A 12,375-nucleotide genomic window follows, 5' to 3' on the forward strand; every position below is an offset into this window, starting at 1 on the left:
GCACAACTTCTTTTCTCTGCGTAAAAACTCCATGCTCTTCTGTGTTGAGGAACAGGGGAGGCTATAAAGGAGTGAAAATTTCCCATAGCCCCTCCACCAAAAGATAATTGCCGTTATCATTTTCCAGCCTTCTTTTTTCCTATCCAACACAGCCTTTCCAATGTGAACTCGAGTGACCCCCGTCAGCCTCTTGTTCTGAGGCTAAAATGGTTTGTGCTGGTTGTGGGACTTGCTGCGCAGGGAGATACCCAGGCAAACCTTTGTGCCTCCCACCCGCATAACTGGCCCCCGCTGGCTCTGAATGAAGCCACTCTTCTGGTAGATTGCATTTAAGGAATGTCTTAAATGGGCTGAGGAACAAAGGCCTCCCGGGACCCAAAGCCTCTTTGTCTGGCCTGGACCCTGGTGGCCGCTGGAACCTGGAGTGTCTCGAGTCTGCCCTCACGTGCCCTCTGAACTGCTAGAGTGCCTCAGGGGTCAGGTTTCTTTCACCCCGGGTTCTCTCTGCTTCTGATCCCTAGGGGAGCAAGCCACCTCCATGCCCTTCCCACCTGTACCCTTGAGAAAATTCTCCCACCAGAGCACCATCCAAGAGTGAGATGTCTCCTGTCCTTCCAGCCCATCAGCTGCCAGGGGCTGCCTCTGGTGGCTCATTTTAGAGATGTTAACTGGCCCAGATGGGACTTGTGAGCCCTTTGCCCAGGTCTACTGGACTGACCAGCCCAGACCCTTTAAATAGGGGAGCTTTCGTTAGTGAAGGCAGGTGGTATGTGTCTATCTGTTTAGAAGCCTTATGTTCAGCAGATGTTCTCCAAGCACTGACCCTAGCAAAGCACTATCTAGGCACAGTGGGGGAGGAAGTCAAACCAGAAGATATGGTCCCTACCCACACAGAGCTTTCGATTTCATTTGGGGACAAAGGACTTGCATCCATGGGACAACAGAGAACAATAAAGACGACTGAATCGTCAAGTAACAGCCCTGTGTGCTATTGGGCTGGATGGACAGGCAGTGCTTCTGGGCAGTTCCAGACAGAGTGGATGTGGCCCTTGGTAGGACTGAGGTCTTTTCTCCTCTGTGCTTGGTTTCGTGTCTTCAGCTGTGCCTGTGTGAATTTTCAAAGGCCCTATCTGAGAAGCTCTGCTTCCAGCTGGCTCCTAGTCTGGGGTTGGAATTCTGCTCTTGGGGAGTTTTGTTCCATTGGAAAGGTCGGCAGTGAGCAACTCGAGTTGTTTTTCCAGTAGTGCAAGCCACGGCCCAGCATCTGTCCCATCTCAGTTTCAACGGCTAATCTGGGAATGCGGAGGGTGGGCTGTTCTGGGGAAAGTGTTTGAAGTGATGAGACTCAAAGATAGGTGAGAAAAAGCAGATCTTGCAAAAATGATGGCAAGATGACCCTTGCAGGCCAGGTTTGGCGGGAGCAGAGCATTCACAGTGCTAGCAAGTGAAGCAAACCCCCCCGCGCCCCTCGCCATTTCTTGGAGATGGAGATAAAGAAAAACTTCTTGAGTATTTACACTGGAGAAAGTTATTTACATTTCTGGCTCAGTTTACTGGGTTTCAAGCAGGCAGAAATGACTACAGTCTGCTTTGGGTGCTGATTTTCAGGGATAAGAGCTTAAGCAGGACAAAAAACTGAGTACAGTGATATGTAAACATATAGATATCTTGAGACATCTTGACCCTTGCTTTCTACACTGTGTTTTTTTTTTTTTTTTTTTTTTTTTCAAGAGACAAGCTCTCATTATGTTGCCCAGGCTGGATTTGAACTCCTGGGCTCAAGCAATCCTCCCACCTCCAGGGTAGCTGGGACTACAGGTGCATGCCACCACACCTGGCTCAGCCTTCTTTTTTCTTTTTTCTCTTTTCTTTTTTTTTTTTTCGAGACCTTGTTTCACTCTTGTTGCCCATGCTGGAGTGGAGAGCAATGGTGCAATCTCGGCTCACTGCAAACTCCGCCTCCTGGGTTCAAGTGATTCTTATGGTTCAGCCTCCTGAGTGGCTGGGATTACAGGTGTGTGTCATCACGCCCAGCTTAATTTTGTATTTTTAGTAGAGGCAGGGTTTTGCCATGTTGGCCAGGCTGGTCTCAAACCCTTGACCTCAAGTGATCCATCTACCTCGGCCTCCCAAAGTGCTGGGGTTACAGGTGTGAGTCACCGCACCCAGCCCCAGCCTGGCCTTCTGCACTCTTACTGTCCAGAAGGAAAAGGACTTTAGGAGAAAACATATTTTGAAGTATATCTGACTTTCTATAACAGGCGTGAGCCTAGAAAGTTCTACATGTAGGTCAGAAGGATCATATAGGAGCACTTTGAAAGTTTGCATTTTAAGGAACTTTGCACATAATTTTATTAGGTAAAAAGACTTCATAAAGCAAATCATCACAACTTTAGCTAGGTAGTTCTTGAACTTGGCTGTGCATTAGACTCACCTGGGAAGATTGAAAAGTGCTGCCCCAGGTCACACCCAGAGGAATGACAGCAGAATCTCTGGGGGTGCACCCAGGCATCAGGATTCTTGTATTTCCCCAGTGATTCCAGTGTGCAGCCCGGGCTGAGAATCACTGCTTTACCTCTTGTATGCATGTCTCTGAGTGGCCACACATTACGTGAACTTAAAGTAGAGCACGCCCTGTAAAGTCAGCAGTGAGGTGCCTTTGAGAGCATGGCAATCTGGTGTGGGAAAGCAGGAACTGCTGTTCTGTGCAGAAGTGCCCAGCAGAGGGGCTATAAAGATTCTTCCTACATCTACATGATGGAATGCTACGTAGCAGGAAAAAGGAGCAAACTTCTCATGCATTACAACCTGGATGAATCTCATATGCCTTATGTTAAGTAAAAGAAGTCAGATTCCAAAAGCTATTCCTCCTGCCATGCTGTGGGAGTAGGGAGGGGGCTGCCTATAAAAGGCACAAAGAAACTTTCTCGGGTAGTGCGAAGGTTCTGTGCCTAACACAGCTGAGGGTGTTTGTCAAAACAAATAGAATTGCACAGTAAAAACAAGAGCATTTACTGTATTTAAATTATATCCCAATAAAAAAGTTTTTTGTTTAAAAAAGCCATTGCCTTATCAACAATGAATGGGTAAGTAGAATGTAGTATATCCATATAATAGAATTGTATTCAGTCTTAAGAAGGAAGGAAGTAGCCATACCTACTACAACATGGATGAACCTTGAAAACATAATGCTAAGTGAAAGAAGCCAAATGCAAAATGTATATGAAATACCCAGAGTAGGCAAATCCACTGGACTGAAAGCAGATTTGTGGTTGCCAGCATCTGAGCCTGGGGGAAATAGGGAAGTCACTGCCTAATGAGTTCTCCTTTGGAACTGTAGTTCCAAAAAAAGGTCTGGAACTAGATAGTGGTAATGGTTGCACACACTGGGAATCTTAACACCACTGAACTGTAAACTTTAAGATGGTTAAAGTAGTAAATTTTATATTATCTGTATTTTACCATCACAAAAACAAAGAAGGCTGGGTGTGGTGGCTCACGCCTGCCATCCCAGCTGTTTGGGAGGCCAAGGCAGGAGGATCCCCTGAGGCCAGGAGCTCAAGACCAGCCTGGGCTGCATAGCAAGACTCTGTCTCTACAAAAAATTTAAAAATTAGCAGGGCGTGGTGGTACATGCCTGTAGTCCCAGCTACTCAAGGAGAATCACTTGAGTCCAGGAGGTCGAGGGTGCAGTGGGTCATGATTGCACCACTGCACTCCAGCCTGGATGACAGAGCGACACCTTGTCTCAAAAAAAAAAAAAGTAAAGTAAAATAAAAATAAGAAAAAAATCCCACTTTCTATGAACAGGCCAGACATATAGTAGGTACGTGGTAAAGGCTGACTCAGTGTTTTACATTTTTGAAGACAAGGGGCATTTGCTCTGAGGTCACCCTTCTTAAGTGGTATGAGGAGTGTATTTTTCCAGAAGCTCATCTTGAGAACTTGAGAGCTGTCTCTGATCAGGAGGAAGACCTTCGACATTTTCCACCCTCCCTGGCATCTACAGGATGCTGTTGCTTCTCGCAGAAAGCTTCACGAGGCTCCTTAACTCTGACTGCTCCCCAGCAGTTGGGCTCATGAGGATAATATACCCAGTGGCTTGATCTTGGGAACTGTTGGGGCAGAGGGGTGCAGTCTTGCTATATAAAGCGCAGGTCTGCTCAGTTTGACATTGGGAAGGAAAATCATGCTCCATCTCAGGTCTTCAGCAAATGCAGCTGAATAAATAAAAATGTGTGCATAAAACAGCAGGGAAACCGTGAAGAGTGGCTTTTTCGGCATGTTGGGAAGACGCTTATGGTTGGGAACTTAGGGACCAAAAAGCAAGACAGCCTCAAGATGAGAAAAGCTGGGGGAGGAGGTCATCTGGAGGAAGAGCTTCACCACAGCCGAGGGCAATGAATCGAGCAGTTGAACCGCCCAGCCCTGCGTGGGCCTTGGAAGTCTCGAACAAGAATCTTATTGACCCTAAGCAGACAACCCTGAACTTTAACAGAGCCGGGATGGAAAGCCTGCACAAGGGCCTACAGTTTCCAGAATGAACAACACATTTATTTCTCCCTCCCTCCACGGGAGGACGAGGAAGAGACCAAAATGAAAGTGTGGGGGATGGTGGGGGAGAAAGGAAATGTGGTGAGCAAGTTCCAGGGCCTCAGGGCAATAGCCAGATTCCTCTAAGGGATGCCCACCCCTCCCAGCCCTGAGGGTTGATAAATGTCACTGAGGTTGGCATACTGGGGCCTTGCCTTTGTTGATTGTTATTTCCCCAAGCCTGTGGCTGGATCCCGAAAGGGTGTGTCTGGAGGAGAATCGCCGATGGCCTCCAGTGTGCTTAGCACCTTGTCGGACACCCAAATCTATAAATCTTGACCCTTGACCGGAAAGAGCTTCTGCCCTGGAGATAGACACACACCCAGATGACTATGGGCAACTGGTTTTGATAGTCCACAACCTAGGGAGTCAGACGCCAGCAAGAGAGCTGAGTGCCGCTGGTCACAGTGGCTCTATGGAGAAGGGGCCTGGCTGGACCTGGAACAATGATATGGATCCAGAGAGGAAGGGAAGGAACATCCTTCCCTTTTGACTCTCTCTCATCCTTGGGCCTGTGCTCCTTCAACCCTGGGGCTTCCCCTTCACCTGCCACAGCCTAGAAGAAAAGGAGGGTATCCACGTTGTCCTCAGCAGACAGCACCCAAGAGCTGCTCTCCCCGACACATCTGGCTGGCCCACCCGCTCCCTGATGGGCAGGCACCACGGCTGCCTGGTTCACCACGGTGTCTGATGGCTTTCCACGTCTCCACCACCCAGTGCCTACATCAGCAGGTCCTGTGGGCTCTCCCTGTCTCATGTCTCCAGTCCACTCTTTCTCTTCATCCCTACACCCTTTGCCCTGTGGAGTATGAAGGACTGATGGGCAGGGGCCATGACTCAGATACACTTTCCTGGCTCCCTGGGAATGACTACAGCCGACGGATGGATGGCAGACACAAGTGCTTTGAACCTGGATATGCTTGGATTTGATCCCCCATGCCACTACTCATCAGGGATGTGGCCAAATTGGTTTGTAATTCAGCCTCCTTAGCCCATTCCCACAGCTGTGCACTTGCAGGGTGGTTGTGAGAATTGAGGTGGTAGGGGCACAGCTGATGGCTTGGTGCCCAGCTGCCGTGAATAGCTCACATCCTCATCATTCCGTATGCACTAATGAGTTTATCTAACTGGCCTCCCTGCCTCCGCTGCCAGTCCCCTTCCATCCCTCCTCTTGAGGACCCACAGCTTCAGGATTATTCTCTCTAGTCTGCTTAAAGAACAGCCTTGCATGGCCCTGCAGAATAAGGCACTGACTCCTGAGCAGAACAATAAAACCCTCTTCATCTGCATCACCCCCAAACCACAGTTCTGGCCTCGGAGCCCACCTTCTCCCCTTTGAGGCCCACCCACACCCACCTCCATGCTCCATGTTCCCCCGATACACAGAGCCACTGGGTGGTTTCCCAAACACACATTACTTTCAGGGCTCAAGTTTTCTGAGCATCTCATCCCTTTTTCTTTCTTTCCTTTTTTTTTTTTTTTTTGAGATGGAGTCTTGCTGTGTTGCCCAGGCTGGAGGGCAGTGGTGTGATCTCAGCTCACTGCACCCTCCGCCTCTCAGGTTCAAGCGATTCTCCTGCCTCAGCCCCCCAGGTAGCTTCGATTACAGGTGCACGCTACCACCCCTGGCTAGTTTTTGTATTTTTAGTAGAGACAGGGTTTTGCCAGGTTGGCCAGGCTGGTCTCGAACTCCTGACCTCAGGTGATCCGCCCACCTTGGCCTCCCAAAGTGCTGGGATTACAAACGTGAGCCACTGCATCCAGCCATCCCTTTTTCTTAAAATGCCTCTGCCCCTTTCCAGTGAGCTCCTATGCATTCCTCAATGACGAGCTACAATTCCTTTCCCTGATAAACTCAGAGTTTGCCTCACTTTCCTTATTGCATTGCTGGTCCTTGGAGACATCCCTGGATTAGTTCTCTTCTCACCCTGGGTTCACTAGGCCCCTGGAAGGGCTGAGGACCCCTTGGGGTCACCTTTGTCTCCCCAGGGCCAGGCCCAGCACTTTCCACCCTTTGGCTTGGTACATATTGGCTCACGTGAAATAGAAACAAAGGCTATTTTCCAGGAATTGGGCAGCTTTTGGGAACAGCCAAGGATGCGGAAGTGAAAAGATACTTACAGTTTTTATGGGGTTTTTTTTTTTTTTTGAAGTGGCAGCAGAGGGACAGCCTTGAGAAGTTCAGAAGTCAGGAAAAACGCAGCTTGAGACCCCAATTGCCTTGCAAGGCCCTTTCACTTTCCCTTGTCCCCTGAAGCGGAGTTCAAGGCTCACTGTCGTTGTCCTCAATTTATTTTCCCTGGTTTGGCTTCTTTAAGCTCACTACTTTTGAGTTCCTGTGGCCGACAGGAAACTCACGAATAGCTGTTAGAAACAAAACGCAACGCAAGCTAAGCCCTTGAAGTTGGGAGAACATGCTTTATTCTTTCTTTTAAATGCTTCTGTGGGACAGCCTAGCAGATGCTGAATCAATGCTCGTGGACTTCATAGTAGGAAATGTTTGTTTGCAGACCATCAGGGCTCACATTTATAAAGCTGGATTATGGTCCCTCCTGACTTTATCTCAGACAAGAGTTGGAATTTTGCCATCATCGCGCTGCTTTCATTTCCTTGTTTAATTCAGTTTCTCCGCCTTGGTGTTGTCTCCCGTTCTTCTCCGGTTCGGCTCAGTCATCCAGGCCCAGCAGCACCATTGCCTTGGATGAGGGTGCGGTGATGCTGGCAGTGTGGCTCTTGGCCCTTGGTGAGCAAGTCTGGTCACAGCAGGGCGTGGGGCTGAGGCCTCCAGCTCCAGCAGAGAAGCTCCCCTGGGTCAGATGGTGGGAGGCCCTACTGGTTAAGGTCAAGGTCAACAGGGCAACTTTTGCCAGGGGCAACCTCTAGTGATGCCCATAGTAACTGATCCCGCCGATGCTTCTCTGTCTGCTGAGAAGCTCCTGTGGCCCATGCTCTTTGGGCAAACACTTAACTACCTGGAAGAGCTTAGTCTCTGCCCTGCACTCTGGTGTGCCCAGTGCCAGCCTCTCTCCCTCCCTCCTTGCTGGTTATTTGTAAATCTGCTCAGTGTCATGGTGGGGCTGACCAGCAATGCCAGGGAGACAAAGGAGCAGGGGTGAGGTGAGCAAATGAATGCAGGCTTCCCACAAAGTGCCCGTTTCTCCTGAGCCACTGACTTGCCCCTAGGGTGACACAAATGAAGGGTTGCCCATGCAGGTGGGGAGCTCATGCTGGTCTGGAGCAGAGTGATCACGAGGAAAGCAGGAGGTGCCAAGGGTTCTGGATGGGAGGCAAGTTGCTGGGGTCCAGGTTTCAGAACAGCTCATTCATGCAGTAAACTCTAGGAGTTGTTTTCATGGAGGCCATTTGGGGGAAGAATTGTTTGGGTTCTCAGTGTTGTGACTGTATTATGTAAGCTAGATAAGTAGAGGAGATGCTTTTTAAAATCCCATCTGTTCCAGTATTTTGGCTAGATAGGACCTGCCAGATACCTGGATTTTTAGTGGACTTCTCTTTACTCTTAATCCAGGCCACTAATTTATTTTTCTTATAATTCAGCCATGGAATTCTTTCATGTACAAAGTAAGTGGATAGATTTGCTTTGCTTTCATTTACTCATTTAGTCAACAAATATTTATTGGATATTGTGCTGGGCCCTGGAAATGTGAGCTCCGCACAAATCCTGTCCTTGGAGCTTGCAGCTAAATGGTGACACAGACAGCTACACTATGCTACAGTCAGAGCTGTGAGAGGATGTCTCAGTTTCTTATTGCTGCAGTAGCAAATTACCAAACTTAGTGACATAAAGCAACACGAACTCATTAATTTACCGTTCTGGAGATCAGAATCTGAGAGGGGGCCACAGGGCTCTATTCCTCCTGGAGGCTCTAGGAAAGAATCTACTTCTTCACCTTTTCCAGATTCCAGAAGCCACCTGTGTTGCTTGGCTCATGGTCCCTTCCTCCATCCCCAAAGCCAACATAGTAGCATCTTATCTCCCTGACTCTTACCCTCCTACCTCCCCCCTTATAAGGGCCACTGTGATTACACTGTGCTCACCTGCACAAACCAGGATAATCTCCTAATTAAATCACATCTGTGAAGTCCCTTTGCCATGTCAAGTAGCATATTCACAGATTCGAGGGGTTAGGTCATGGATATCATTAGAGGCCCAATATTTAGCTCACCACAGAGGCCAGTGCTGGTAACATGGATCTGTTAAAGAGGCCCAGAGAAGGTGTGTAAGGAGGAATGTTATCTAGACCAAGACCTGAGGTGTTACAGCGGATAGCTAGTTAGGTATGAGCAGGGCAGGAGAGGTCTCCCCACCCCGCCCCACACACTAGGAGTGTTCGATGACCACCAGGTGATGGTCAGGCAGTTGTTAACTATTTCTCTAAAGGAATGATTGGTCACAGCTCGTGCCAGAGAAAGGCAGGCTCCTCATAGAAAACACCTGAAAGCAATCAGCAGCTTCCCAATAAGATCTCAGGAGTGGGAGAAGTAAGGCAAGATCCCAGAAGTATGCCAGCGTAGAAAACCCCAAGTCAAGCAGTCAAGCCTCACACTTGGTTTCTCAGGTCACCCACGTAGCCGTCTTCCAAGTTGGACTTTGCTTCTTTTCCTTTCCTTACTGTTCTAAAACTTTCTAATAAACTTTCACTTCTGCTCTGAGACTTGTCTCAGTTTCCCCTTCTGCCTTATGTCCCTCAAATTCTTTCTTTTGAGGAGGCAAGAATTGAGGTTGCTGCAGATCTGTACGGATAACTACCACTGTTAGCACAGGGACAAGTGTGATTTAGCAGAGGGGGAGAAGACCATGTGTGAAGGCCAGAGAAGGAAAGAGGGGTGCTGTGTCTGGGCCGTGGAGTATGACAGTGACCACGGGGGAGGCTGCTGCAGTCTGCAGGGCTTTGGAGGCCAGGTAGGGCCTCTGAGGAACCAGGTGTGGCCTTTTTTTTTCTTTTTTTTTTTCTTTTTTTTTTTTGAGATGGAGTCTCGCTCTGTCACCAGGCTGGAGTGCAGTGGTGTGATCTTGGCTCACTGCAACCTCCACCTCCCGGGTTCAGGCGATTCTCCTGCCCCAGCCTCCCAAGTAGCTGGGACAACAGGCGCGGGCCACCATGCCCAGCTAATTTTTGTATTTTTAGTAGAGACGGGGTTTCACCATGTTGGCCAGGATGATCTCGATCTCCTGACCTTGTGATTCACCCACCTCGGCCTCCCAAAGTGCTGGGATTACAGGTGTGAGCTACCACGCCCGGCTCAGGTGTGGCTGTTAATCATGGACAACCTGTGAACAGATTGGTACTTTAAAGCCGTGCAGCCAAGCCAAGATGAGGCTTAGAACCATAAAATTTCAGAGCTGGAAGGAACTTTACAAAGCATTTGACCTAAAAGACTTAAGAAGTAAATGGGCCCACAGCCACCCAGAGAGGATCAAGATGAGAGTAACCCTCATTCTAGCCACAGCTCTAAGAGCAGAGCTCAACAGTCCTCAAAGCACTTTGGATGTGGTGCTCTCTTAGTTTTCACAAGAGCTCTGTGAGGGCAGACGTTTGCAGTGGAGGAGATAGAAAGTTGGCGGATGAGGCTGTTGTCATTCTTCCAGCACCTGGTGGGGCTGGGGCTTCAGCAGAGGCTGTTCATTCCAAGCCAAGGGCCTGTTTCTCTCTCCCTGTGGCCCTGGAGCTGAGAATCCCATCTTCTTTCTAGTCCCCCCAACACGCTGCCAGACCTCACACCAAACCCTTCCTCTTGGGACGAGAGGGTTCGAGGTGTATCTAAGCTGGGCTTTGGAGAGAGAGCAGCCACTATAAGTTTCTTCTGTTTCCTGTCCCTAGCCCTGGAACAGCTGCTGACGGAGTTGGATGACTTCCTCAAGATTCTTGACCAGGAGAACCTGAGCAGCACAGCCCTGGTGAAGAAGAGCTGCCTGGCGGAGCTCCTCCGGCTTTACACCAAAAGCAGCAGTGAGTGTGGGCCCCGGGCGGTGCAGAGGCCTCCACGCCAACAGAGATGGTTGTGAGTCAGTGCAGGCTGCCATAGCTAAGGATCACAGGCTGGGTGCTATAAACGACACTTATTTTCTCACACTTCTGGAGGCCAGAAGTCTAACATCAAGGGATCAGCAGGTTTGGTCCCTTCTGAGGCCTCTCTCCCTGGCGTGCTGATGGCTGTCTTCTCCCTGTGTCCTCACATGGGTTTTCCTCTATGTCTGTGTCCCAGTCACCTCTTATTTAACTTTTTTGAAGCAGGGGCTCACTCTGTCACCCAGTCTGGAGTGCAGTGGCGCAATCATGGTTCACTGTAGCCTCAACCTCCTGGGCTCCCAAGTAGCTGGGTCTACAGGTGCATGCCACCATGCCCAGCTATTTTTTTTTTTTTTTGTATTTGTTTTTTTGTATAGATGGGATTTTGCCATGTTGCCCAGGCTGGTCTTGAGCTCCTGGGCTCAAGCTATCCGCCCTGCCTGGGCCCCTCAAAGTGCTGGGATTACAGGCGTGAGCCACTGTGCCTAACCCTAATCTCCTCTCTCTCTTTTTTTTTTTTGGGGGGGGGGGGACGGGGTCTTGCTCTGTTGCCCAGGCTGGAGTGCAGTGGCATGATCTCAGTCCACTGCAACCTCCATCTCCCAGGTTCAAGCGATTCTCCTGCCTCAGCTTCCGGAGTAGCTGGGATTACAGGCGCCCACCACCATGCCCAGCTAATTGTGTATTTTTAGTAGACAGGGTTTCACTATGTTGGCCAGGCTGGTCTCAAACTCCTGACCTCAGGTGATCCACCCACCTCAGCCTCCCAAAGTGCTGGGATTACAGGCGTGAGCCACCATGCCTGGCCTTAATCTCCTCTCTTTATAAGGATATCAGTCATAGTGGATTAAGGCCACCCTAATTATCTTATTTTAACTTAGTTACCTCTTTGAAGATCCTATCTCCAAATGCAATCACATTCCGAGATATACTGGGTGCTAGGATTTAATATATGAATTTTGAGGGGACTTCACCCCATAACAATGGTGCAGGACTGACCCGACTTGGGCCAGAGCCCCAGAAATCTCTGGTCAGTTGACACAGCAGCCCACGAGTGAGGTTTTAAATGAAGTATTTTCAAAGCACTCTTCCATGCTGGTTGAAAGTAGAGATGGAATAATAAATTATAACAATAGCTAGGGCTTACTGAGCATTCTCACGAGCATATGGAATAACCCATTTCATATTTAAGACATCCCTGTGAGGCTGGTGCTATTGTTATAGAGGGGGAAACTGAGACCTGGAGAGTTTAACCTGCCCAGTATTATACAACCCAAGGGAAAACAGTTGGAAGACTTTGTAAATTACAGAACCCTGAGTCCATAATTTTTCTGTCTTTTTTAAATTGAGATAGTTTACGTATAAAGTGCACATATGTGAAATAATTCAGTGAGTTTTGATAATTGTATACCCCTGTGTCCTCATCACCCAAAAAAGATATAGAACATTTCCATCATCCAGAAAGTTCTGTCTTGGCCATTCCCAGCTGCCCAACACAAGCAACCATTGTGCTGATTGATATTGCCTGTGCTGGAGCTCTGTATAAATGGATTCATATGATGTGTACTATATGTCTGGCTTCTCTGGAGATTCATCCATGCTGTTGAGTGTGTCTGTAGTTTGTTCCTTTTACTGCTGAGTAGTATTCCATTCTGTGAATACATCACAATCTGTTTATCCTTTCACTTACTGATGGCCATTTGGGTTGTTCACAGATTTGAACTATTACGAATGAGGCGGCTAGGAACATTCT

General features: G+C 48.7%; 1 protein-coding gene across 11 annotated transcripts in view; it reads left to right on the forward strand.

Annotated features, from left to right (window-relative positions):
- Positions 1-12,375, forward strand: part of AFAP1L2 (actin filament associated protein 1 like 2) — a 109,363-nt gene that overhangs the window by 53,421 nt on the left and 43,567 nt on the right. For all 11 annotated transcript variants that reach the window (XM_030806776.1, XM_030806748.1, XM_030806752.1 and 8 more), the window contains one exon: positions 10,434-10,562. In XM_030806776.1, coding sequence (XP_030662636.1) covers positions 10,434-10,562 — 129 coding nt within the window. The remainder of the gene's footprint in view (positions 1-10,433; positions 10,563-12,375) is intronic.

The sequence above is a fragment of the Nomascus leucogenys genome, chromosome 3, assembly GCF_006542625.1.
Source record: "Nomascus leucogenys isolate Asia chromosome 3, Asia_NLE_v1, whole genome shotgun sequence".
Taxonomy (NCBI): Eukaryota; Metazoa; Chordata; class Mammalia; order Primates; family Hylobatidae; genus Nomascus; species Nomascus leucogenys.